General features: G+C 50.9%; 1 protein-coding gene across 1 annotated transcript in view; it reads left to right on the forward strand.

Moving 5' to 3' along the window:
• The window catches only part of WDR31 (WD repeat domain 31), a 67,710-nt gene that overhangs the window by 8,032 nt on the left and 34,096 nt on the right, over window positions 1-25,582 (forward strand). Inside the window, exons 2-3 of the mRNA XM_074973612.1 lie at window positions 8,411-8,614; window positions 25,360-25,497. Coding sequence (XP_074829713.1) covers window positions 25,439-25,497 — 59 coding nt within the window. The 5' untranslated portion in view covers window positions 8,411-8,614; window positions 25,360-25,438. The remainder of the gene's footprint in view (window positions 1-8,410; window positions 8,615-25,359; window positions 25,498-25,582) is intronic.

Raw genomic sequence — 25,582 nt, forward strand, 5'->3', positions numbered from 1 at the left:
CTCAAGTGCCTATACACAAATGCAAGAAGCCTGGGAAACAAGCAGGGAGAACTGGCACAGTCAAGGAATTATGATGTAATTGGAATAACAGAGACTTGGTGAGATAACTCACATGACTGGAGTACTGTCATGGATGGATATAAACTGTTCAGGAAAGACAGGCAGGGCAGAAAAGGTGGGGGGAGTTGCATTTTATCTAAGAAAGCAGTATGACTGCTCAGAGCTCAAGTATGAAACTGCAGAAAAACCTGAGAGTCTCTGGATTAAGTTTAGAAGCGTGAGCAACAAGGGTGATGTCGTGGAGGGAATCTGCTATAGACCACTGGACCAGGGGGATGAGGTGGACGAGGCTTTCTTCCGGCAACTCACGGAAGTTACTAGATTGCAGGCCCTGGTTCTCATGGGAGACTTCAATCACCCTGATATCTGCTGGGAGAGCAATACAGTGGTGCACAGACAATCCAGGAAGTTTTTGGAAAGTGTAGTGGACAATTTCCTGGTGCAAGTGCTGGAGGAACCAACTAGGGGCAGAACTCTTCTTCACCTGCTGCTCACAAACGGGGAAGAATTAGTAGGGAAAGCAAAAGTGGATGGGAACCTGGGAGGCAGTGACCATGAGATGGTCGAGTTCAGGATCCTGACACAGGGAAGAAAGGAGAGCAGCAGAATACAGACCCTGGACTTCAGAAAAGCAGACTTTGACTCCCTCAGGGAACTGATGGGCAGGATCCCCTGGGAGAATAACATGAGGGGGAAAGGAGTCCAGGAGAGCTGGCTGTATTTTAAAGAATCCTTATTGAGGTTACAGGGACAAACCATCCGCATGTGTAGAAAGAATAGTAAATATGGCAGGCTACCAGCTTGGCTTAACAGTGAAATCCTTGCTGATCTTAAATACAAAAAAGAAGCTTACAAGAAGTGGAAGATTGGACAAATGACCAGGGATGAGTATAAAAATATTGCTCGGGCATGCAGGAGTGAAATCAGGAAGGCCAAATCACACCTGGAGTTGCAGCTAGCAAGAGATGTTAAGAGTAACAAGAAGGGTTTCTTCAGGTATGTTAGCAACAAGAAGAAAGTCAAGGAAAGTGTGGGCCCCTTACTGAATGAGGCAGGCAACCTAGTGACAGAGGATGTGGGAAAAGCTAATGTACTCAATGCTTTTTTTGCCTCTGTCTTCACGAACAAGGTCAGCTCCCAGACTACTGCACTGGGCAGCACAGCATGAGGAGGAGGTGACCAGCACTCTGTGAAGAAAGAAGTGGTTCAGGACTATTTAGAAAAGCTGGATGAGCACAAGTCCATGGAGCCGGATGTGCTGCATCTGAGAGTGCTAAAGGAGTTGGCGGAGGTGATTGCAGAGCCATTGGCCATTATCTTTGAAAACTCATGGCGATCGGGGGAGGTCCCAGACGACTGGAAAAAGGCTAATATAGTGCCCATCTTTAAAAAAGGGAAGAAGGAGGATCCTGGGAACTACAGGCCAGTCAGCCTCACCTCAGTCCCTGGAAAAATCATGGAGCAGGTCCTCAAGGAATCAATTCTGAAGCACTTAGAGGAGAGGAAAGTGATCAGGAGCAGTCAGCATGGATTCACCAAGGGCAAGTCATGCCTGACTAATCTAATTGCCTTCTATGACGAGATAACTGGCTCTGTGGATGAGGGGAAAGCAATGGACGTGTTATTCCTTGACTTTAGCAAAGCTTTTGACACGGTCTCCCACAGTATTCTTGCCAGCAAGTTAAAGAAGTATGGGTTGGATGAATGGACTATAAGGTGGATAGAAAGTTGGCTAGACTGTCGGGCTCAACGGGTAGTGATCAATGGCTCCATGTCTAGTTGGCAGCCAGTATCAAGTGGAGTGCCCCAAGGGTTGGTCCTTGGGCCGGTTTTGTTCAATATCTTCATAAATGATCTGGAGGATGGTGTGGATTCCACCCTCAGCAAGTTTGCAGATGACACTAAACTCGGAGGTGAGGTAGATACTCTGGAGGGTAGGGATAGGATACACAGGGCCCTCAACAAATTAGAGGATTGGGCCAAAAGAAATCTGATGAGGTTCAACAAGGACAAGTGCAGAGTCCTGCACTTAGGACGGAAGAATCCCATGCACCGCTACAGACTAGGGAGCGAATGCCTAAGCAGCAGTTCTGCAGAAAAGGACCTAGGGGTTACAGTGGATGAGAAGCTGGATATGAGTCAACAGTGTGCCCTTGTTGCCAAGAAGGCTAGTGGCATTTTGAGCTGTATAAGTAGGGGCATTGCCAGCAGATCGAGGGACGTGATCATTCTCCTCTGTTTGACATTGGTGAGGCCTCATCTGGAGTACTGTGTCCAGTTTTGGGCCCCACACTACAAGAAGGATGTGGAAAAATTGGAAAACGTCCAGCGGAGGGCAACAAAAATGATTAGGGGACTGGAACACATGACTTATGAGGAGAGGCTTATGGGATTGTTCAGTCTGCGGAAGAGAAGAATGAGGGGGGATTTGATAGCCGCTTTCAACTACCTGAAAGGGGGTTCCAAAGAGGATGGATCTAGACTGTTCTCAGTGGTAGCAGATGACAGAACGAGGAGTAATGATCTCAAGTTGCAGTGGGGAAGGTTTAGGTTGGATATTAGGAAAAGCTTTTTCACTAAGAGGGTGGTGAAACACTGGAATGCGTTGCCTAGGGAGGTGGTGAAATCTCCTTCCTTTGAGGTTTTTAAGATCAGGCTTGACAAAGCCCTGGCTGGGATGATTTAGTTGGGGATTGGTCCTGCTTTGAGCAGAGGGTTGGACTAGATGACCTCCTGAGGTCCCTTCCAACCCTGATATTCTATGATTCTATGATGCAGAGAGAGAGTCAGCCTGGGACCCCCCCCCAAGGGGGAATGTGGAGAACCCCCTCTCAAGGGGAACAACCGGCATCAGGACCAATTGACTGGCTTGAGGGGACCAACGGAACATGACTTGTTATTACTGTGGACAGAGAGGCCACATACAGACCCAGTGCCCGAAGGTCAAGGACGAACTAAGCAAATTGAGCCCTCACAGGGTTAACTGGTTAGGGACACAGCTGGAGGGAGGGCAGGCTTCCCAGGCAGGGGGGACTGGCAGCTTACCAGCTGCTCAGGAGGGAGGAGTTTCCCAGACCAGCTCCTCTGGAGGGCTGGATGCTCCAGACTCAGGGTTCTCAGTTTACAGGGTGGGCGCAGGGCTGTCCCTGCGGAGCGAGTGCCTTGTTCCCCTGGAGGTGGATGGGAGGAAGGTCAATGGATTCTGGGACATGGGCCCGACCCAAGGTGGTGGCCCAAGATCGGGTGGTGCCTGATACCTACCTGACCCTGACAGGTATGGGCGGGACCCCATTCAAGGTGCCCATGGCGAGGGTACATCTGAAATGGGGGGGGCCAATGACGGCCCCAAGGACATGGGGGGTGCACCATCATTTGCCCACTGAGGTGTTGATAGGGGGTGATCTAGAGGATTGGCCAAGCAACCCCCAGAACGCTCTAGTTGTGACCCATAGCCAGAGCTGGCGAGGGCACTATGCCCTGACATTGGGGTGGGTACCTCACCGGAGGCGCAGTACCCTACCCTGGTGGGGAGGGAGCACCCAGGGACAAGGCTCACAGGGGCTGCAGGTTCAGACCCAGCCAGTGAAAGGGAGCAGGTCCCCATCCCTTTTCTAGCCACTGAGTTCCAGGCCGAGTTGCAGAAAGATCCCTCCTTGCAGAAGGTAAGGGACCTGGCTGGCCTTAGTGCGGCACAGACCCTGGGGAAAGGCTGCCAGGAGAGGTTCCTGTGAGAGAAGGAATTCCTGTACTGAGAATCGGCTCCGCCAGGGCAAGTGGAGTTGTGGGGGATCCGGAGGCAGCTGGTGGTCCCCCAGAAGTATCGCTGCAAGCTCCTGTACCTGGCCCATGACATCCCTTACTCAGGACACCAGGGAATCCGGCGCACCCCGCAGAGGTTGCTACAGAACTTTTACTGGCCTGGGGTCTTTACCACTGTCCAACAGTATTGCAGATCCTGAGACCCCTGTCAGAGGGTGGGAAAGGCCCGGGACAAGGGGAAAGTGGCTTTGAGACCTTTGCCCATCATAGAGGAGCCTTTTCAGAAGGTGGCTGTGGACATAGTGGGGCCTCTCAGCAAGATGACCTGGTCGAGGAAGAAATACATTCTGGTGGTGGTAGATTTCGCTACCTGTTATCTGGAGGCAGTGGCCTTGTCGTCTATCAAAGCAGTCACAGTGGCAGAGGCACTGCTGACCATAGAATCATAGAATCATAGAATATCAGGGTTGGAAGGGACCCCAGAAGGTCATCTAGTCCAACCCCCTGCTCGAAGCAGGACCAATTCCCAGTTAAATCATCCCAGCCAGGGCTTTGTCAAGCCTGACCTTAAAAACCTCTAAGGAAGGAGATTCTACCACCTCCCTAGGTAACGCATTCCACTGTTTCACCACCCTCTTAGTGAAAAAGTTTTTCCTAATATCCAATCTAAACCTCCCCCATTGCAACTTGAGACCATTACTCCTCGTTCTGTCATCTGCTACCATTGAGAACAGTCTAGAGCCATCCTCTTTGGAACCCCCTTTCAGGTAGTTGAAAGCAGCTATCAAATCCCCCCTCATTCTTCTCTTCTGCAGACTAAACAATCCCAGCTCCCTCAGCCTCTCCTCATAAGTCTTGTGCTCTAGACCCCTAATCATTTTTGTTGCCCTTCGCTGGACTCTCTCCAATTTATCCACATCCTTCTTGTAGTGTGGGGCCCAAAACTGGACACAGTACTCCAGATGAGGCCTCACCAGTGTCGAATAGAGGGGAACGATCACGTCCCTCGATCTGCTCGCTATGCCCCTACTTATACATCCCAAAATGCCATTGGCCTTCTTGGCAACAAGAGCACACTGTTGACTCATATCCAGCTTCTCGTCCACTGTCACCCCTAGGTCCTTTTCCGCAGAACTGCTGCCTAGCCATTCGGTCCCTAGTCTGTAGCGGTGCATTGGATTCTTCCATCCTAAGTGCAGGACCCTGCACTTATCCTTATTGAACCTCATCAGATTTCTTTTGGCCCAATCCTCCAATTTGTCTAGGTCCTTCTGTATCCTATCCCTCCCCTCCAGCGTATCTACCACTCCTCCCAGTTTAGTATCATCTGCAAATTTGCTGAGAGTGCAATCCACACCATCCTCCAGATCATTTATGAAGATATTGAACAAAACCGGCCCCAGGACCGACCCCTGGGGCACTCCACTTGACACCGGCTGCCAACTAGACATGGAGCCATTTATCACTACCCGTTGAGCCCGACAATCTAGCCAGCTTTCTACCCACCTTATAGTGCATTCATCCAGCCCATACTTCTTTAACTTGCTGACAAGAATACTGTGGGAGACCGTGTCAAAAGCTTTGCTAAAGTCAAGAAACAATAATCCACTGCTTTCCCTTCATCCACAGAACCAGTAATCTCATCATAAAAGGCGATTAGATTAGTCAGGCATGACCTTCCCTTGGTGAATCCATGCTGACTGTTCCTGATCACTTTCCTCTCATGTAAGTGCTTCAGGATTGATTCTTTGAGGACCTGCTCCATGATTTTTCCAGGGACTGAGGTGAGGCTGACTGGCCTGTAGTTCCCAGGATCCTCCTTCTTCCCTTTTTTAAAGATTGGCACTACATTAGCCTTTTTCCAGTCATCCGGGACTTCCCCCGTTCGCCACGAGTTTTCAAAGATAATGGCCAAGGGCTCTGCAATCACAGCCGCCAATTCCTTCAGCACTCTCGGATGTAACTCGTCCGGCCCCATGGACTTGTGCACGTCCAGCTTTTCTAAATAGTCCCTAACCACCTCTATCTCCACAGAGGGCTGTCCATCTCTTCTCCATTCTGTGATGCCCAGCGCAGCAGTCTGGGAGCTGACCTTGTTAGTGAAAACAGAGGCAAAAAAAGCATTGAGTACATTAGCTTTTTCCACATCCTCTGTCACTAGGTTGCCTCCCTCATTCAGTAAGGGGCCCACACTTTCCTTGGCTTTCTTCTTGTTGCCAACATACCTGAAGAAACCCTTCTTGTTACTCTTGACATCTCTTGCTAGCTGCAGCTCCAGGTGCGATTTGGCCCTCCTGATATCTTTCCTACATGCCCGAGCAATATTTTTATACTCTTCCCTGGTCATATGTCCAACCTTCCACTTCTTGTAAGCTTCTTTTTTATGTTTAAGATCCGCTAGGATTTCACCATTAAGCCAAGCTGGTCGCTTGCCATGTTTACTATTCTTTCGACTCATCGGGATGGTTTGTCCCTGTAACCTCAACAGGGATTCCTTGAAATACAGCCAGCTCTCCTGGACTCCCTTTCCCTTCATGATAGTCCCCCAGGGGATCCTACCCATCCGTTCCCTTAGGCAGTCGAAGTCTGCTTTCCTGAAGTCCAGGGTCCGTATCCTGCTGCTTACCTTTCTTCCCTGCGTCAGGATCCTGAACTCAACCAACTCATGGTCACTGCCTCCCAGATTCCCATCCACTTTTGCTTCCCCCACTAATTCTACCCGGTTTGTGAGCAGCAGGTCAAGAAAAGCGCCCCCCCTAGTTGGCTCCCCTAGCACTTGCGCCAGAAAATTGTCCCCTACGCTTTCCAAAAACTTCCTGGATTGTCTATGCACCGCTGTATTGCTCTCCCAGCAGATATCAGGAAAATTAAAGTCACCCATGAGAATCAGGGCATGCGATCTAGTAGCTTCCGTGAGTTGCCGGAAGAAAGCCTCATCCACCTCATCCCCCTGGTCCGGTGGTCTATAGCAGACTCCCACCACTACATCACTCTTGTTGCACACACTTCTAAACTTAATCCAGAGACACTCAGGTTTTTCCACAGTTTCGACCATCTTCAGCCGAGTGGGGTTCCCCAAGGAAGTCTTAACAGACCAAGGATCCAACTTCATGTCAGCCCTGCTCCGGTGCTAGTGGGAGAAATGTGGGGTCCGGCACATCTGGGCCTCAGCATGTCACCCCTAGTCTAATGGGCTGGTGGAGAGGTTCAATGGAATTCTAAAGATGATGCTGAAAACCTTTATCAACCAGCACCTGCAGGATTGGGACAAGTACTTACCTCACCTGCTGTTCACATACAGGGAAGTGCCCCAGGAGTCCACTGGGTTTTCACCTTTTTGAACTGTTATATGGAAGAAGGATAAGTGGGCCCTGGACCTGATAAGAGACGAATGGGAGGGGAAGGCCACTCCCAATGGAGAATCAGTGGTGGAGAATGTCTTGACCTTCCAAGAAAGACTTGCTGAGCTCATGGGCTTGGCCAAGGAGAATCTGGCCAGAGCCCAGAGAAAACAGAAGGTCTGGTATGACCGCATAGCGTGGGCCCGCGCCTACACCACCGGAGACCAGGTGATTGTTTTTTCTCACAGGGATGAGAACCAACTACAAGCTGCCAGGGAAGGGCCTTTCAAGGTTGTCAAGCAACTAAATGAGGTAAACTATGTGGTGGAACTGTCTAACCAGACATACCGCCACTGAGAGTACCAGGTTAATATGATGAAGCCATATTATGACAGGGGGAATGTGGTGTTGGCTGTGTGGACATTGGAAGGAGCAGGGAGATGACCCTTTAGTAGATCTATTCCCTGAGACAGGAGCTGGCTCCTTCCTGGAAACAATTCTCCCCTCTGATCAGTTAACCCCTGCCCAGCAAGCTGAGATCAGAGGGGTGCTGCATTTGTACTCACAGCTGTTTTCCGACCAGCCTGGACTCACTAATCTGACTGTCCACCAGGTGGAGACAGGATTGCATCCCCCTATAAGATGCTCCGCCTTCCGAGTCACAGGGAAAACTGATCAGGACCTGGAAAGAGAGGTCAGTGACATGCTGGCTTTGGGGGTGATCCACCCATCTTCCAGTCCTTGGGCCTCACCTGTGGTGCTGGTCCCCAAAAAGGATGGGTCGATCCGGTTCTGTGTGAACTATTGGAAGCTTAATGCAATCACCGTGTCTGATGCCTACCCCATGCCCAGGCCTGATGAGCTCCTAGACAAGCCAGGAGGAGCTCGCTACCTTACCACTATGTAGGGCTACCAGATAGCAACTGTGAAAAAACGGGACAGGAGTGCAGGGGATAACAGGCGCTTATATAAGAAAAAGTCCCCAAAAAAGGGACTGTCCTTTTAAAAATGGGACATCTGGTCACCCTACCACTATGGATCTTACAAAGGGCTACTGACAAGTGCCACTGGATGCAGATGTCAGGCTGAAATCTGCCTTTATCACCCCTCTGGGGCTCTATGAGTTCCTGACCCTGCCTTTCGGCCTCAAGGGAGCACTAGCCACCTTTCAGCATCTGGTGGATCAACTACTGAGGGGGATGGAGAGTTTTGCTATGGCGTACATTGATGACATCTTTGTCTTTAGCTAGACCTGGGAGGACCATGTGTCCCAGGTTAGACAAGTGCTGGACCGACTCCAGGAGGCTGGGCTGACCATAAAAGCTGAGAAGTGCAAGGTGGGGATGGCTGAAGTGTCCTACCTGGGCCACCGCGTGGGGAGCAGCTACCTAAAGCCGGAACCAGCCAAGGTGGAGGCAATCAGAGACTGGCCCGCTCCCCAAACCAAAAAGCAGGTACAGGTCTTTATTGGGATGGTGGGGTATTATCGAAGATTTGTGCCGCGCTTTAGCTCCATAGCCACCCCCATCACTGAGCTATGCAAGAAGGAAAAGCCAGACAAGGTGGTCTGGACCAAGCAGTGCCAGAGGGCTCTCTGTGCACTGAAGGAGGCTCTGGTCAGTGGCCCAGTTGTGGTAAACCCAGACTTTGACAAGCCCTTTATGGTGTTCACCAACGCCACAGACATGGGGCTGGGTGCGATGTTAATGCAGGTTGATGAAAAGGGGGGAAGACACCACATTGTGTACTTGAGCAAGAAGTTGTTACCTCAGGAGCAAAACTACGCGGCCATAGAGAAGGAATGCCTGGCCATGGTATGGGCCTTTAAGAAACTCCAGCCCTATCTATTTGTTTGATACTTCACTGTGTACACTGACCACTCTCCCCTGACCTGGCTACACCAGATGAAAGGAACCAACACCAAGCTCCTGAGGTGGAGCCTCCTCCTCCAGGATTACGATATGGAGGTGGTCCATGTGAAGGGGAGTGCCAACGTGATAGCTGATGCATTGTCCCGGAGATGGGGGCCTGAACTTCCCCAGGTCACTGGTTTGAGTTAGAGACTCAGTTCAGTCTCTATGCAGAGAGAGATGTGACGGAGTAGGGAGTATTAACCTGATAATGTTGCATGGGAGTTTTACTAGTTTATTGTCTGCATTAATACTAGATGGTGGTGGGATATAAGGGTGTGACTTCACTTGAGGGATGATACTTGATGGCCAGCATGTAACCTGAGCCCAGGAGGGGGTTGGGGCCAGGTGACACCTTCTGCCAGGTAAACTGGACACAGGCTGGAGGAGGAGCCGGGGGTGTGTGGCTGAGTGAGACTGCTGGAGAGGGGTTCAGTTTGGAGCTGGCTGGAGAAACGAAGGGAGGCCCAGAACCAGAGTCTGGGCTCCCTACCCCCAGGACCATCCTTACCCTTACGCCAACTATGCAGCTGTGTGCTGCTCCGGCAGCCAGCCCGATACCCCGTCCGGCTGAGTTGACAGGAAAGCTGCCACCGCCCCTGCCCCGCCTTTTCCCACCCCTGCTCCACCCCAGCACTGCCCCTAAGAACATAAGAATGGCCATACTGCGTCAGAGCCAAGGTCCACAGAATCATAGAATATCAGGGTTGGAAGGGACCTCAGGAGGTCATCTAGTCCAATCCCCTGCTCAAAGCAGGACCAATCCCCACCTAAATCATCCCAGCCAGGGCTTTGTCAACCCTGACCTTAAAAACTTCAAAGGAAGGTGTCAAGGTTCCTTCCCCACTCTGAACTCTAGGGTACAGATGTGGGGACCTGCATGAAAACCTCCTAAGCTTACTTGTACCAGCTTAGGTTAAAACTTCCCCAAGGTACAAACTATTTTACCCTTTGCCCTTGGACTTCCACTGCCACCACCAAACATTTATCTGGGTTTATTTTTATTAGGACAGCGTCATTTGGAAATGTCTTTCCCCCCAAAATCCTCCCAACCCTTGCACCCCACTTCCTGGGGAAGGTTTGGTAAAAATCCTCACCAGTTTGCATAGGTGACCACAGACCCAAACCCTTGGATCTTAAGAACAATGAAAAAGCATTCAGTTTTTTTACAAGAAGACTTTTAATAGAAGTAAAAAAGAATCACCTCTGTAAAATCAGGAGGGTAAATACCTTACAGGGTAATTAGATTCAAAACATAGAGAATCCCTCTAGGCAAAACCTTAAGTTACAAAAAAGACACTCAGACAGGAATATTCATTCTATTCAGCTCAGCTTAATTTTCTCAGCCATTTAAAGAAATCATAATCTAACGCATATCTAGCTAGATTACTTACTAAGTTCTAAGACTCCATTCCTATTCTGTCCCCGGCAAAAACATCACACAGACAGACACAGACCCTTTGTTTTTCTCCCTCCTATCAGCTTTTGAAAGTATCTTAACTCCTCATTGGTCATTTTGGTCAGGTGCCAGCGAGGTTACCTTTAGCTTCTTAACCCTTTACAGGTGAAAGGATTTTCCTCCGGCCAGGAGGGATTTTAAAGGTGATTACCCTTCCCTTTATATTTATGACAGAAGGAGATTCCACCATCTCCCTCGGTAACCCATTCCAGTGCTTCACCATCCTCCTAGTGAAAAAGTTTTTCCTAATATCCAACCTAAACCTCCCCCACTGCAACTTGAGATCATTACTCCTCGTTCTGTCATCTGCTACCACTGAGAACAGTCTAGATCCACCCTCTTTGGAACCCCCTTTCAGGTAGTTGAAAGCGGCTATCAAATCCCCCCTCATTCTTCTCTTCCACAGACTGAACAATCCCAGTTCCCTCAGCCTCTCCTCATAAGTCATGTGTTCCAGTCCCCTAATCATTTTTGTTGCCCTCCGCTGGACGTTTTCCAATTTTTTCACATCCTTCTTGTACTGTGGGGTGCAAAACTGGACACAGTACTCCAGATGAGGCCTCACCAATGTCGAATAGAGGGGAACGATCACGTCCCTCGATCTGCTGGCAATGCCCCTACTTATACAGCTCAAAATGCCACTGGCCTTGGCAACAAGGGCACACTGTTGACTCATATCCAGCTTCTCATCCACTGTAACCCCTAGGTCCTTTTCTGCAGAACTGCTGCCTAGCCATTCGGTCCCTAGTCTGTAGCAGTGCATGGGATTCTTCCGTTCTAAGTGCAGGACTCGGCACTTGTCCTTGTTGAACCTCATCAGATTTCTTTTGGCCCAATCCTCTAAGTTGTCTAGGTCCCTCTGTATCCTATCCCTACCCTCCAGCGTATCTACCTCTCCTCCCAGTTTAGTGTCAGTTTAGTGTCCCATCCAGCCCAGTGTCCTGTCTACTGACAGTGGCCAATGCCAGGTGCCCCAGAGGGAGCGAACCTAACAGGTAATGATCAAGTAATCTCTCTCCTGCCATCCATCACCACCCTCTGACAGACAGAGGCTAGGGACAACATTCCTTACCCATCCTGGCTAATAGCCATTAATGGACTTAAACTCCATGAATTTATCTAGTTCTCTTTTAAACCCTGTTATAGTCCTAGCCTTCACAACCTCCTCAGGCAAGGAGTTCCAAGGGTTGACTGTGTGCTATGTGAAGAAGAACTTTCTTTTATTTGTTTTAAACCTGCTGCCCATTAATTTAATTTGGTGGCCCCTAGTTCTTATATTATGGGAACAAGTAAATAACTTTTCCTTGTTTACTTTCTCCACACAACTCATGATTTTATACACCTCTATCATATTCCCCCTTTGTTGCCTCTTTTCCAAGTTTAAAAGTCCTAGCCTCTTTAATCTCTCCTCTTATGGGATCTGTTCCAAACCCCTAATCATTTTAGTTGCCCTTCTCTGAACTTTTTCTAATGCCAGTATATCTTTTTTGAGACGAGGAGATCACATCTGTATGCAGTATTCAAGATGTGGGCGTTCCATGGATTTATATAAGGGCAATAAGATATTCTCCATCTTATTCTCTATCCCTTTTTTAATGATTCCTAACATCCTGTTTGCACCCCACAGTACAAGAACTATCCACAATGACTATCCTGCTCCGCCCCAGCCCTGACCTAGGCCCTGAGCTACGTCCTGGAGGACTGCAGCTGGGGTCGGGTGTGCCCTGTACTCACTGGGCGGCGGGAAGTGGAGTGATCTGGCCCCAGGCCACTCCACTCCACCGGCTCCCAGCTGCGCCGCCGGTGAGTGCTGGAGGGTGGTTCCCCCCTGTCACCCAAGTCCCAAATCTGGGAGCCAGGGAAGCAGAGTGAAGTGCGCTGGGGCCAGGTCACTCCACTTCCCACTGCCTCATGAGTGCAGGGTCGGGCCCGCCCTGCAATCACTGGGCTGCAGGAAGTGGAGCAACCCGACCCTAACCCGCTCTGCTCCACTGGCTCGTGCCGGGGGGCAGTTTCCCCCCTGCTCCGCAAGCCTGCTCCTGCCTCCCACAGACCTTGTGCACAGCCCCCCACGCCTGCAGAGGCCTGGGGCCAGCCCCCACCATGGGGCGGGGGGGGCTGCACAGGGCACCACAATGTCTAGGGGCACCCCTGCCTACCTCCCAAGATGGACCTGACTGAGGGGTTCTGTTCTCTGTACCTACAAGCTCTGCTTTAGACTATGTTCCTGTCATCTAATAAACCTTCTGTTTTACTGGCTGGCTGAGAGTCCCGGTGAATCACAGGAAGAGGGGGTACAGGGCCCTGACTCCCCCACACTCTGTGACAGATACACAGCCCAGATAGCAGCCGAGTAAGCTTCCACACACTGCTGCCAGCATGTACCGAACTCCGCTCTAGGGCGGAGCGTGGGGCTCACTCTCCTGAGCTCATTCAGCTGTTAACCTCTCTGCCGAGGCTACCAACTTGTGCCAGTGGGTGGCTTTGTGATGGGGACAGCTGTCTGCTGGGATCTGGACTGGACCCACCAGATCTGGTTCCTACAAGCCACCGTCTGATGAAAACAATTTTCAGTCCTTTCTAACCACAGTAAAAAGGGTAAGTAGGATGATGTGGGTAGTTATAGGCCTGTCAGTCTGACATCAATCCTAGGTGAGATAATAGAGTGGCTGATATGGGACTCAGTTGGTAAAGGAGGGTAATTAATGTAAATGAACATGGATTCACGGAAAATAGGTCCTGTCAAACTAACTTCATATCTTTTTCTTTTCAATGAGATTAGAAGTTTAGCTGATGTAGATAATACTATTGATCATGGGTGGTGGATGAAGCTTTCCCTTGGAGAGGCTAACCCCATGCCCCGCCTCTTCTGTCCGAGGCCCCGTCTCTGCTTGTCACTCTCAGGCCCCCCCATGGCCCTGGCTGGGAGAGCTGAGAGCTCAGTCGGAGCCCTGGCTGGGGGGGAGGAGAGGACTGAGAGCTCAGCCCTGGCCGGTGTTGAGCTCTCAGCCCTGGCTGGAGCTCCCAGCCTGGAGTCTCTCTCCAGTTCCACTCCTTCCTCCTGCAGCCCCACCCACAGCTCCACCCCATTCCACCCCTTCCCCCACAGCCCCTCCTCTATTCCTCCCACTCCACCTCTTTCCCCCACCCCAGCCCTGGGACCAGAAAAGCTCTCTGCCCCCCTTGTGGCCCTGGAGGGCAGCAAGAGTTCCTCCAGTCCCAGAGCTGTGACAGGGGGAGATTTTTCTGGGGGTCCAAATCTGCCACTCCCCCCAACCCCTGATGGCGTGAGATTTGGCTTAGCCTCCCCCAGCCTCCATTACATGCCACCTATGCTGCTGATATAATAGACTTCTGTAAGGTGTATGACTTGGTACTACACAATATTTTTATTAAAAACCCTAGAACTCTGTTTAATTAACATGACACACATCAAATGAATTAAAAGCTGGTTAACTGATCTGTCTCACAATGTAATTGTCAAGGGGGAATCATCACAGAGTGGGTGTGTTTCTAGTTTGTTCTTGCAATGGTCACCTGGTCATAAGCCCAAACCTAGCTGTGCCATTGGAGATGTCCCAAGATGTTGCGGTTTTGTTGCAAAAGCCTTTGTGACATCACTAGGAGGACTGGGCAGTTAAGATGTGTGTCTTGGCCTTTTAATAGGCATGGGTTCAAATCCCACTTCTGTAGTGCATGGCTCTCCTAGTTGGGAGCTGAAGGTTGGTGCTGTTTCTCCTTTGGGCTACCCTGGGACCTTACCGTATGAGTCAGCTGGCTACTGCCCCAAGTGACGATGTGCAGGAGGGACCAGTGTGTTGTCAAGGCACTTGATCACAAGGGGTTTGTCTGTTTCTTGTTTGCTATTTTTATTTTAAAGGGAGCAGGTGTCAAGTCCATAACCCAAGGAATCTCACGGGCCTGAGCTTAGGAGCTCCTGCTGAGTGGATCATTTTTATCCTTGTTTGGCCTCCAGTGGTCGGAAGCTGGCAGTCCCATATGGGTCTGGTACAGATGTTGGGCACACACCTCAGTGCAGGTCTAAGTGCAGACACAAGCGATGGAGTCGCAAGCCGAGGCACAGGCAAGGGCAGGAGGGGTTTCACCTTCCTGTGCTGCCATTCACTCTGTGTGATGACTTTACAGTCTCAGGCCTGCCTTGCACACAGCGTTGCAGCAGGTTACCTACGGTGTGATTTGAATCTGAGTTAGTGAAAGCTCTGAAGCCTTAGATGTGGACATTCTTACATCATTTGAAATCTGGTTTACATCAGTTCAGCTTGCCTCTGTAAATATAGAGGTGCTATATACATATAAATATACCGGCAGCCCCCTTTGTTCTGTTCCACCCCCTTTCATGGCTTTGGCACAAGGCAGGAATCTTTTGTCTCTCTGGGTCCTCCATTCCTTCTAAACGGAAAAGGACCAGGTTTAAGATGGATTCCAGTACCAGGTGAAATGGTCACATGTCCTGTAAGACCCCAAGCCTTCATTCTTTCCAGCCTGACTCACAGGAAGGCTTACAAGTAAACAGAGCCATTTACAACCAATTGTCCTAGTCAATGGGAGCTGTCAAGGTTCCTTCCCCACTCTGAACTCTAGGGTACAGATGTGAGGACCTGCATGCAAGACCCCCTAAGCTTATTCTTACCAGCTTAGGTTAAAAAAAAAAAACTTCCCCAAGGTACAAACTTTGCCTTGTCCTTGAACCCTATGCTGCCACCACCAAGCGTGTTAAACAAAGAACAGGGAAAGAGCCCACTTGGAGGCATCTTCCCCCAAAATATCCCCCCCAACCCCTACACCCCCTTTCCTGGTGAGGGCTTGATAAGAATCCTCACCAATTTGTACAGGTGAACACAGACCCAAACCCTTGGATCTTAAGAACAATGAAAAAGCAATCAGGTTCTTAAAAGAAGAATTTTAATTGGAAAAAAAAAAAAAAAAGTAAAAGAATCACCTCTGCAAAAATCAGGATGGTCAATACCTTACAGGGTAATCAGATTCGAAACAGAGAATCCCTCTAGGCAAAACCTTAAGTTACAAAAAGATACAAAACCAGAAATATATATTCCATTCAGCACAACTTATTTCATCAGCCATTTAAACAAAACAGAATCTAACGCATATCAACTAGATTACTTATTAGCCCTTTACAGAAGTTCTGACCTGCATTCCTGCTCTGGTTCCGGCAAAAGCAACACACAGACAGAGAGAACCCTTTGTTCTCCCCCCCCCCCCCCCCCAGCTTTGAAAGAATCTTGTTCCCCTCATTGGGCAATTTGGGTCAGGTGCCAGCAGGGTTACCTTAGCTTCTTAACCCTTTACAGGTGAAAGGATTTTGCCTCTAGCCAGGAGGGATTTTATAGCACTGTATACAGGAAGGTGGTTACCCTTCCCTTTATATTTATGGTAGGAGCCATCAAGATTCTAAAGCATGATTAATGGCCACACTTTGCATAATTACAATAGGACTTCAGAGTAATACTTCATATTCCTAGCTTCAGATCCAAGAATGACACATTCATACAAATAGGATGAACACACTCAGTAGATTATAAGATTTGTAATGATACATTACTGGAGACCTTTTGCATGAAGCATATTCCAGTTATATTATATTCACAGTCATTAGCATATTTCCATAAAACATATGGAGTGCAATGTCACAAGGGGTTTGCACCAGTTTAACTAAACTGATTGCATTTAAACCGATGCAACTTGTGCGTTTAGATAAGCTCTAGAAGCACAAATTCCCCTACAACAAGACTTGTCTAACTTCCTCCTTTGCTTCAAGTTAACTAGCTAATCCCTTTTTCCTGTTACCCACGCACTCTAGGTCACCCTCACTGGTTAATTTAGGCACCCCCACCCTTTCCCAGTTCTAGGGCTCCAGGTGAAAGGGACACATCCTTACTCAGTTCCTAGGACTCAGGGTGTAATCTTCTGCAGATTACAGGGCCTAGGGTGACCAGATGAAATGAACAAAATATCAGGACACATGGAGGAAGCAAAAAACAAAAACATCACACCCAGAGCCGCAATATTGGGACAAATGGAGTCCCAACCATGCATCAGTCAGGGCAGGGACAAAGAACTAAAAATCAGGACAGTCCCGATTTTATCAGGACATCTGGTCACCCTAACAGGGCCTCTTCCTGGCAAAAGTGCCTGGGGCAAGGTGAGACTCACCGGTGCAGTGCCTCCTGCTGGTTGTGTGGGGAATTAGCTCTTTCAGCCCAAAGCGCCCTCTGCAGGCTGGTGTCTTGCCTGCAGCTGGCCCCCCATGTCCCTCTCAGACCCCAGTGCCCCTCTACATCAGGGGTCTGCCTCCAGCAGTAATCCACAATCTGGGTCTCCGCACTCAGGGGAACCCCCAGCCTTCTACACCACCTTGCCTCAGTGGCTACAGCCAGTCACCATCTAGCCCCCCACTCACTGAGGCAGACTGCAGTCTGTAAAGCACTCATCACCAGCAAGGAGAGTTTGGACCTGCTGCCTCTTCCCAGGCTACCCTCTCTAGCCCCAGTACCTTTCCTGGCCTTTAGCAAGGTCTGCCACCTGCGGGTTTTCCAGGCTGGAGCTCCCCACCTCCTCTGGCCTTCCCCCAGCCCTGCTCCACTCTAGATACCCTGCTCAGCTCCCAGGCAGCCAGTCCTCCTCGCCCTACAGCTAGAGAGAGAGTCTGCCTGAGTGTCTGGCTCACAGCCCTTTTATAGGGCCAGCTGTGGCCTGATCGAAGCATGGCCCCAGCTGTGGCTGCTTCCAAATCAGCCTAGCCTTTTCTCTCAGCCCCAGCCCTCTCCCAGAGCCGGCTTTAACCCTTTCCGAGCGGGAGCGGGGTGACCACTTCGCTACAGTGTCCTGGCCAGGCTCCAGAGGATGGCTCTGGAGTTCTTCCAGCCGGGGCTGCACTGGGTCTCTGCAGGGGCTTTGAGTCTTCCTCTGGAGGGGGGAGGACAGGGCCTGGTTTGCTTGCGCAGCCAGGTCCATGTCTTCTGCCTCCAGGCCCTGCAGAGGCTCCTTTATAGTGCAGGTAGTCCGGCGTGGAGCACGTTGGCGCACGCCTTCCTCCACCGTCTCCGAGGGCTCCGATATGACCAGCAGCAATTTTTTTTCCATCTGAGAGGCCTTCCGCGAGACCTCTCCGAGCTGCCGGTCTTCTACCAGGACCTCCTCCGGACCTGGAAGCTTTTTTCGGCGACCAGGTCCTTTGTGGCCACCGAGGGAGCGGACCTCCTCGTGGAGCCCCTGCTACACAACCTTGATCTCCGTGTGCAGGTGGCGGAATCTCCCGCGGTGTGTCGGAGGTTGGTCCTGGCAGAAACCACCAGAGTCGGAGACCTCCTAGACTACGACAGGGGGGATTGGGTGATGCCCCGCGTGCTCGGACGACGCATGGGGCTTTCCACCCTTCCGACCCCTAGGCGCATACTCCGGGAGGTGAAGGCCGCCTTGTCACCCGATTCTCTCGCTTTCCTGCGGCGAGCCCTGCGAGAGGGCGCTCCCCGCCCACCTCTCACCCCTGGCCCTCCAGACATTTTTCTCGGGCCCCTGTTCCGCGAGCTCCCCCGGCCTCCCTGCTCCCACAGTCCGAGCCAGCTGCACACCCTGCAGCTGGTCCGGTTTCGAACCACGCCCAGAAACCATCTATGCACACTCGTGCTCCATACGTTACATTTCCTCACCCTTGTGTCCCACCCCGACACCAAATGGCAGACTATCTTCCATCTAAAGAGGGTGAGGCGCCCCGGTGGGCCAGCCTTTATTCCACCTTGGTCCCATGGCCCGCTAGGGACATTAGTTGGCGGCTCCTTCATGGAGCCGTGAGCACGGGCTTGCCCCTGGCGCGGTTCACCCCTACACCTGAGGCCTGCCCCTTTTGCGGCATGAGGGAGAACCTGGCGCATGCCTATCTCGAATGCGCCAGGTTGCAGCCCCTATTCCGGCTCCTCCAGAACCTCTTGTTGAGGTTCTGGCTGCACTTTTCCCCACACTTGTTCCTTTTCGCATACCCTATCCGTGGCCCCACAAAGTCGCGAGACCTCCTCAACCTCCTCCTGGTTCTGGCCAAAGTCTCCATCTACAATACCAGGAGGAGGATGTTGGACGAGGGGGTGTTCTGCGACTGGGGCCTATTTCCGTTCCTCCCTAGTTTCACGCATCTGGGCAGAGTTCCACTGGGCAGCGTCCGCTGGCTCCCTCGACAGCTTTGAGGAGCCTTGGGCGCTGTCCGGGTTTCTCTGCTCGGTGTCCTCATCCGGCATCCTTATTTTGAACCTTTGACCCTCACTCCCGTCCCTGTTTTTCATTAGTTGTCCCCTGTAATCAGTTGGTCCCTGGGTCCAGTGGTCCCTCCCGCTAGGCTGGGGGAGGGGCCTTTAGCAGTGGGTGGGATTGCGCCCACCCACTTCTCGGGATTTTCCAATAAGACTCCGCTACAGTGCCTTACACAGTAATATCCTTAACCTCTATTTGTTAACAATCACCAAGCCAATTACACACCTAAGCATACAGTGCTATGCTCACCTAACCTGATCATGCAGGAGGACTTTCCGTGTTGGCCAGGCAAGGTCAGTCTCATCTGTGGGGGCGGTGCCTGTGGGTGAGGGCAGCATGCACCATGCAGAGCCTAGGGGCCAGACCTGCTGGCTGCTTCCGGGAGCAACACGGAGCCAGGGCAGGTAGGGAGCCTGTCTTAGCCCCGCTGACTGGGAGCTACCTGAGGTAAGCGCCGCCTAGACCGAACCCCCTCCTGCACTCCCTCCCAGAGCCCACACCCTTCCCCCCCTTGCACCCCTGCCCCAGCCCTGAGCCCCCTCTCGCACCCAAACTCCCTCCTGGAGCCCACATCCCAAACCCTGTCCTGCACCCCAACCCCCTGCCCCAGCCCTGAGCCCCCTCCTGCACTCCAAACCCCTCGCCCCAGCCCCACCGCAGAGCCCACACTCCCAGCTGGAGCCCACTACTCCTCCTGCACCTCAACCCCCTGCCCCAGCCCCGAGTCTGCTCCTGCGCTCCAAACCCCTCGCCCCAGCCCCACCCCAGAGCCCACACCCCCAGCTGGAGCCCACTACTCCTCCCGCACCTCAACCCCCTGCCCCAGCCCTGAGTCTGCTCCTGCGCTCCAAACCCCTCGCCCCAGTCCAGAGCTACCACCTGCACCCTGAACCCTTCATGTCTGGCCCCACCCCGGAGCCTGCACCCCCAGCTGGAGCCCTCGCCCCCTCCCATACGCCAACCCCCTGCCCCCGCCCAGTGAAAGTGAATGAGGGTGGGGGAGAGCAAATGATGGAGGAGGGGGCTGGAGTGAGTGGGGGCGGGGCCTCAGAGAAGGGGCGAGGCGGGGGCAGGGCCGGGGTGTGTGCAATTAGGAAGTTTGCAAGGCTGACTGTGGCTTCTGCCCGTAGCCTGAGCACCGGCCAGGTAGAGGAAGTCGAGGGCTGTGGTTGGACTTTAACAACAGCGCCTGCCAGCTCAGCAAACTCTGCCTTTTTTCCCCAAAAGGGCAGCTCTGCCTGCCTTTGATCCCGCTTAACAGGCTCTCAAACCAGGGGTTCTCTCCTTCGAAAACTAAAGGGAAGGGGAACAAAGGACGCTGTTCAAATAAAAGCCACACGTAAAACTTTACATTTCACACGTCTTCCCTGTATCTCTAATAAAAAGCTTTGAAGGGTTGTTATGGTGCGGTCGCCACCCACGGAGTGGGCTGAGGGGGCGGTACGGGGGTCGGGGTGGAGGCAGGGCGCTACACTGGGGAGCGGCGCCGGGGGCGGGGACGGCGGGGGTGCCCGGAGTGGGACGGTGGGGGGCGCACAGGGGGGGTACTGGGGAGTGGGGGCGGGGACGGCGGGGGTGCCCGGATGGGGGCGGTGGGGGCGCATAGGGGGGGTACTGGGGAGTGGGGGCGGGGACGGCGGGGGTGCCCGGAGGGGGGCAGTGGGGGCGCACGGGGGGATACTGGGGAGTGGGGGCGGGGGTGCCCGGTGGGGGGCGCACAGGGGGGTACTGGGGAGGGCGCTGGGGGCGGGGCCTCGAGGGGGTGCAGGGCCGGTGCTGCCCTATGGGGGCCGGGGGCGGAGCTGTCTCCCGGCGCGGCCCGACCCCGGACTCTGCGCCGGTCGCTAAGGCGCGGGGCGGGCCGGCGCGGGCAGGTGAGTGCGGGGTGGGGCTGGGAACGCGCTGCCGGGCCGGGCCCCGGGAGCTCCGGGCGGCCGCTTGTCGCCCCTGGTAGCCCCCGCGGCGCGCTCCGACCCCCCGGGCTGCAGCTCAGCGCCGGCAAGAGACCGGGCCAGCCCCCCGGGGCGATGGTGGGCATAGAACCCGGCTCCTCCTGCCCCCGGGTGAGCCGGCCCTGCGGGGCAATAACAGGGCTCACCAGTGCTCTTCCTGAAGGCCAATGAGGCCGGGCTGTGGGGAAGAAGGTGCCCTGGGTTGGTATCCGTTGTTCAGTATAGGTCAGGAGCAGCCTAGGGCACTGGTCAAGATATCCTGATGCGTCCTCCCAGACAGGTATTGGCCAGCGATAGTGAGAGACACAGCCCTGGGTCAGCACAGTTATCGGTCCTGAGTTAGGCTGGGTCTGCACCACAGACTTGTGGATATAACTGTGTGGAAATATACCCCCTGAGCGGCGCAGCTGTGCAGACCGAACTCCTGCTGTAGACAGTGCTCTGTTGGAGGGCTTCTCCTGTCGACGCAGCTACAGTACTGCCTCGTGGGGAGGTGGAGTTCCTACCGGCCGGGAGAAGCTCTCCTGTCTTCACGAAGAGCTATGGCAGCACCTCATGAGCAGACAAGCCCTTCCTGCTGCCTTGTATGTTGTGGAGTCATTGGCACTGGTGCAAAGTGATGCCATTCTGCCAGGCTAGCGTTTTCCGTGGGCTCTGGTTTGGTGAATCAATCGCACAAGGTACATGGAAACAGTGAATTGTGGCCCTGTATTTGTTAGTGTAGTTGCTAACATATAAGGGTTATTAATATGGGGCATTTGGAGTGGAGACTAGAGGGACCCATTTTCCTAGGGAAACCGCATGTAATTGGGCAGAGAGGGAATATTCCCTTTAACAAAAATAAGGCCAGTTAACTAATAACAAATGGCTAGTATGTAGTTAGCACTGTTCACAATCCCATCCATACTTTCCCAGGGTCTAGTGGGAAGATCATTACAATAAGACAAGCATTGAAAAGAGAAAAAAAAGCAGGAATCAAACTTCTAGGCTTTGTCTTCACCTCCAAAACCAGTGTGTTTTTACCAAGGAATAATGAATGCATGTTAGCTATCCTACTGCACAATATCAGTGAAGGGATGGCATTGTAATAAAACCTTGCAGTAAAAGTGACGATGCCTTGTGTCCACTAGGATCTTACTGTGCGATAGCTAACAGTGTAAAAAAGCCACTTTTGTTGCAGTGGAGACATGGCGCTAGCTGCTCAAGAGGAAATGCCAACCCACTGTAACTTAATTTAAACAAAGAGGCTTTTATTTTTGCTGGAATTTTCCAAGTGCTTTGAGAAAGTTCAGTGCCCAGATTTCAGTGGTATTTGAAAATCCCAACCTAAATAATGTATGGTACTGCTGATAATATCTTTAAAATGTCTGGTTGATTGTCTTAAAATGGTGCAATATGTTAAGGAGGCTTTAACACTGCAATGCATTTGCTGGAACATAGAATAATCCAGGATTCTGCTAACCAGCACCGCTGTAAAATGGGTCAAAGGAGCCCTTTAAGAACCCCAAAGAATTTACTTAGGGTTTCCCCAAATCTTCAAGTGATGTTATCGGCTTTGTAAATGGGTGTTTTGCATCTGCATAGCCGGAGGAAAGCAAAACAGTACTGATTAGCTTAAACAGAGTAGTTTTCTTTCAATCACATACAATATGCTCTCACTTTGTGTTGATTCTCCTCTTCATAATCATATGCAAGTCCCATTAACGGTGCTTGGAAATAAACTCCAAAGAGATCTGGCTGACCAAGCACCTTCTCTTTCATGGCCTAGTCCAATCAGTGTGTACATATTTAAAAAAAAAAAAAAAAAACCATCAACACACTCCCCTGTAAAAAGAAAAAAGAAAAGGAGTACTTGTGGCACCTTAGAGACTAACCAGTTTATTTGAGCATGAGCTTTCGTGAGCTACAGCTCACTTCATCGGATGCATAGATACATACACACTCCACTGTGTGTACAGCTCTCCTTGGGGAGAGGATGAGAGAGAGAGAACAAGCCACAGGTGACAGATATTAGCCATGTTGCTCAGTGCTGTGACCAGGGCCGGCTCCAGGCACCAGTGTTCCAAGCAGGTGCTTGGGGCGGCAGTCAGAAAGGGGCGGCAGAGTTTCTGCAGCAGCAGCTTCTCTCTCTCCTGCCATCTGCGGTGGCAATTCAGCGGCGACAGGTTTTTTCACTGCTTGGGGCTGCAAAAACGGTAGAGCCGGCCGTTGCTGTGACGCTGCCAGGATGATGGCAGGATAAGAACCTGGATAATCAGATGTCGGGGTGTGATCTTATGATTTAGTTTCACGTCTGTGTGTTATATGATGGCTGTTTGCTATTTGGGATATTGTTGTTGCTTCCCAAAGCCAGCATGCAGATTTCACTGCTGTGTTACAATAGACTGAGGAGATTAAAACTTGTTTAAATGCAAATACTTTCTGCTCCCAGGAACGGGTTGCTAAAGAGCAATGCACATTTAAAAAAATAAATCCCTACGATGAAATGCACTCTTTTTGAAGCATACCTAGTTGTCATTCAATTACAATGGGAGCCCTGACAGTAGAACTTCATTCTAGTAGACTGTCACAATAGTGACTGGCGTACATACAGGAGGATGGTAAATTTGCATTGGAAAGTCTGCCAAGAGATGACATCTTGGGGTACCAGAGGGCTTTCCCAAAATGCAACAAGACTCTGGAAGCTTGCATTCTTATTAAGCATTCAAAGTTGCAGAGGGAGCTGCAGATTTATGCTATAGTTAGGCAGTTGTAGGGAAGCATTCTCAAGATACAAAATGTAATTTGTATTTTTATTCCTTGAATCCTTCTTTTCTCACAGTGCTAACTATCTGCCTTGATTCTATAGTGCAATTAAAATCAGAAGGTGTTTATGAATGGAAAACTTGTGCTGCTTGCATGTAATGAGGAATAATTAGCCACAAGGAAAAATTTACCATTGATTGTCTGGAAAACTGGTCTGTAAAATGGCTATGAATGTCTGCTACTAGTAGATTGCTAGAGGGTTTGTTACAGCAAATCTTATAAATATGCTGGACTTCCCAGACTCTCTTTATTAATAACACTTAGCACTGTTACCATTATTACTTTTTTACACCAGCTCAGGGGCGCACATTGTAATAGGGACTATACAGACATATAGTAAATGACAGTCTCTTCACGTCTTTAAAGCATTTTGCAGATGCAAGCAAACCACCAGGAAAAGGCACTGTTGTCATTTTGCTTTCTTTCTGCCAGTTCACTGTTTCATTGAGTTAATTTTAATATTTGCAATATCAGTTTAATTAAAAGCCAAGGAAATAAAGTTAAATTCTATTAAATAAAATACAGACTGAGTTTCCAGCTTCTTCCTGTTGCCAAAAAAAAAAAATCACCTCTGTTCCTAGGACACTGAAATAGTTTGCAGACTTGGTCTTGTTTTGACTGAAAGAAAGTCAGTTACCCAATTAATACACTCCCTGGCCTATGAGATTGGTTACACTTTAAACCTTTTGGCTGTATAAACATCTGGATTGAACAAGCAGAGCTTAACTAGGTTATATTCATTGCTAATTGCAAAGGACAGCAGAGTAAAATTAGAAGGGGAATGTCTGCCAGGAAACCAGTCCACTTTCTGACCTAGCAATTCCAGCATCTGAGCTTCAGGCTTCTGTGATTAGTGACATGAAGGTTATTTTGATTTGTTTGCTCTGACAAACAGGTAAATGCAGTCATTGAATTTTCAGCAGACTCCTACTGACCCGAAAGACAGGAGCTTTAGCAGGTCAGACTGAAATCAATCCAGTTAGAGCATCTCCTGCTGAGAAGAATCCGATTACTGTACCTGGTAATTCACTACCATTGAAACCAGCCCGTAGACAGCTGCACCTCTCCTGTATTGATTTAATGCTTTTAGTGAGTTTAGTGCTAGTAAAAGGCAGTGGAGTGACTGGAGCCTTTACCCCAGAACAGTTAGAACACGGGCATAACAGTGTAGGCTTCCCTGCGCTGCTTTGCTGAAGAGCCTCAGACAGACAAGTGAGTGGGTAGTTGTCCACATCATAAAACCTGCCAGAAACTGGCACTGTGGAGGTGAAGGACTGAGTGGGTATATTGACGGGGTAAGGCTGAGGTAGTTCAGGTAGGGACTGAGGTACATAATGAGGACGCTTCCCGTGCTACGCCTGTTCTGAGGCCACAGGGGATCAATCTGCCAGCCTGGCACCAGCACAGAATTCAGTTTATTACAGCAGTCATAAAGACCAACAAAACAACAGTAAAACCCAGCCAACACACTCCCAGGAAACACACTCTCCTTTCAGATAGTGCTACGGGCCATTCTCACCTGGGGTGTTTGCTAATAAGATGCTGATTGAGTTGCCCATAAAGCAGCATCCGCTGGCCACACCTCCCAGCTGGCACTGCGCAGAGAGAAGCAACAAGCATGTACTGTCCGGAGTGATGGGTATGGGGACGGGAAGCGGAGTAAGGGAAATGCAGGGAAGCTAATGACTGGGACTGTAGTGAAAGTGCTGCATTCTCAGCATTGGATCCAATGGATGTAAAGATCAGAACTGATTTATAAATTCCCCATAACGTATCCTCTCCTAATCCCCCAGCTCCCAGAGATTGCCTGAGATGCTGAGGTTTCGATGCTGAGCACTACATGCTGGATTACAGAGCTGCTCACCTTGGCTCATGTGCAATATCATGGGGAAACTGCAGAGTAAAATCAACTGCAGCACCTCCAAATACAGGTAAACAATCTCCTGGGAATGCCAGCTTCATGTAAAGTTACTAAACCCCACCGATTATGGCAGGGAGGTTAGTGATCACATGTAA

This window comes from Natator depressus, chromosome 16, assembly GCF_965152275.1.
Source record: "Natator depressus isolate rNatDep1 chromosome 16, rNatDep2.hap1, whole genome shotgun sequence".
In the NCBI taxonomy this organism is placed as follows: Eukaryota; Metazoa; Chordata; order Testudines; family Cheloniidae; genus Natator; species Natator depressus.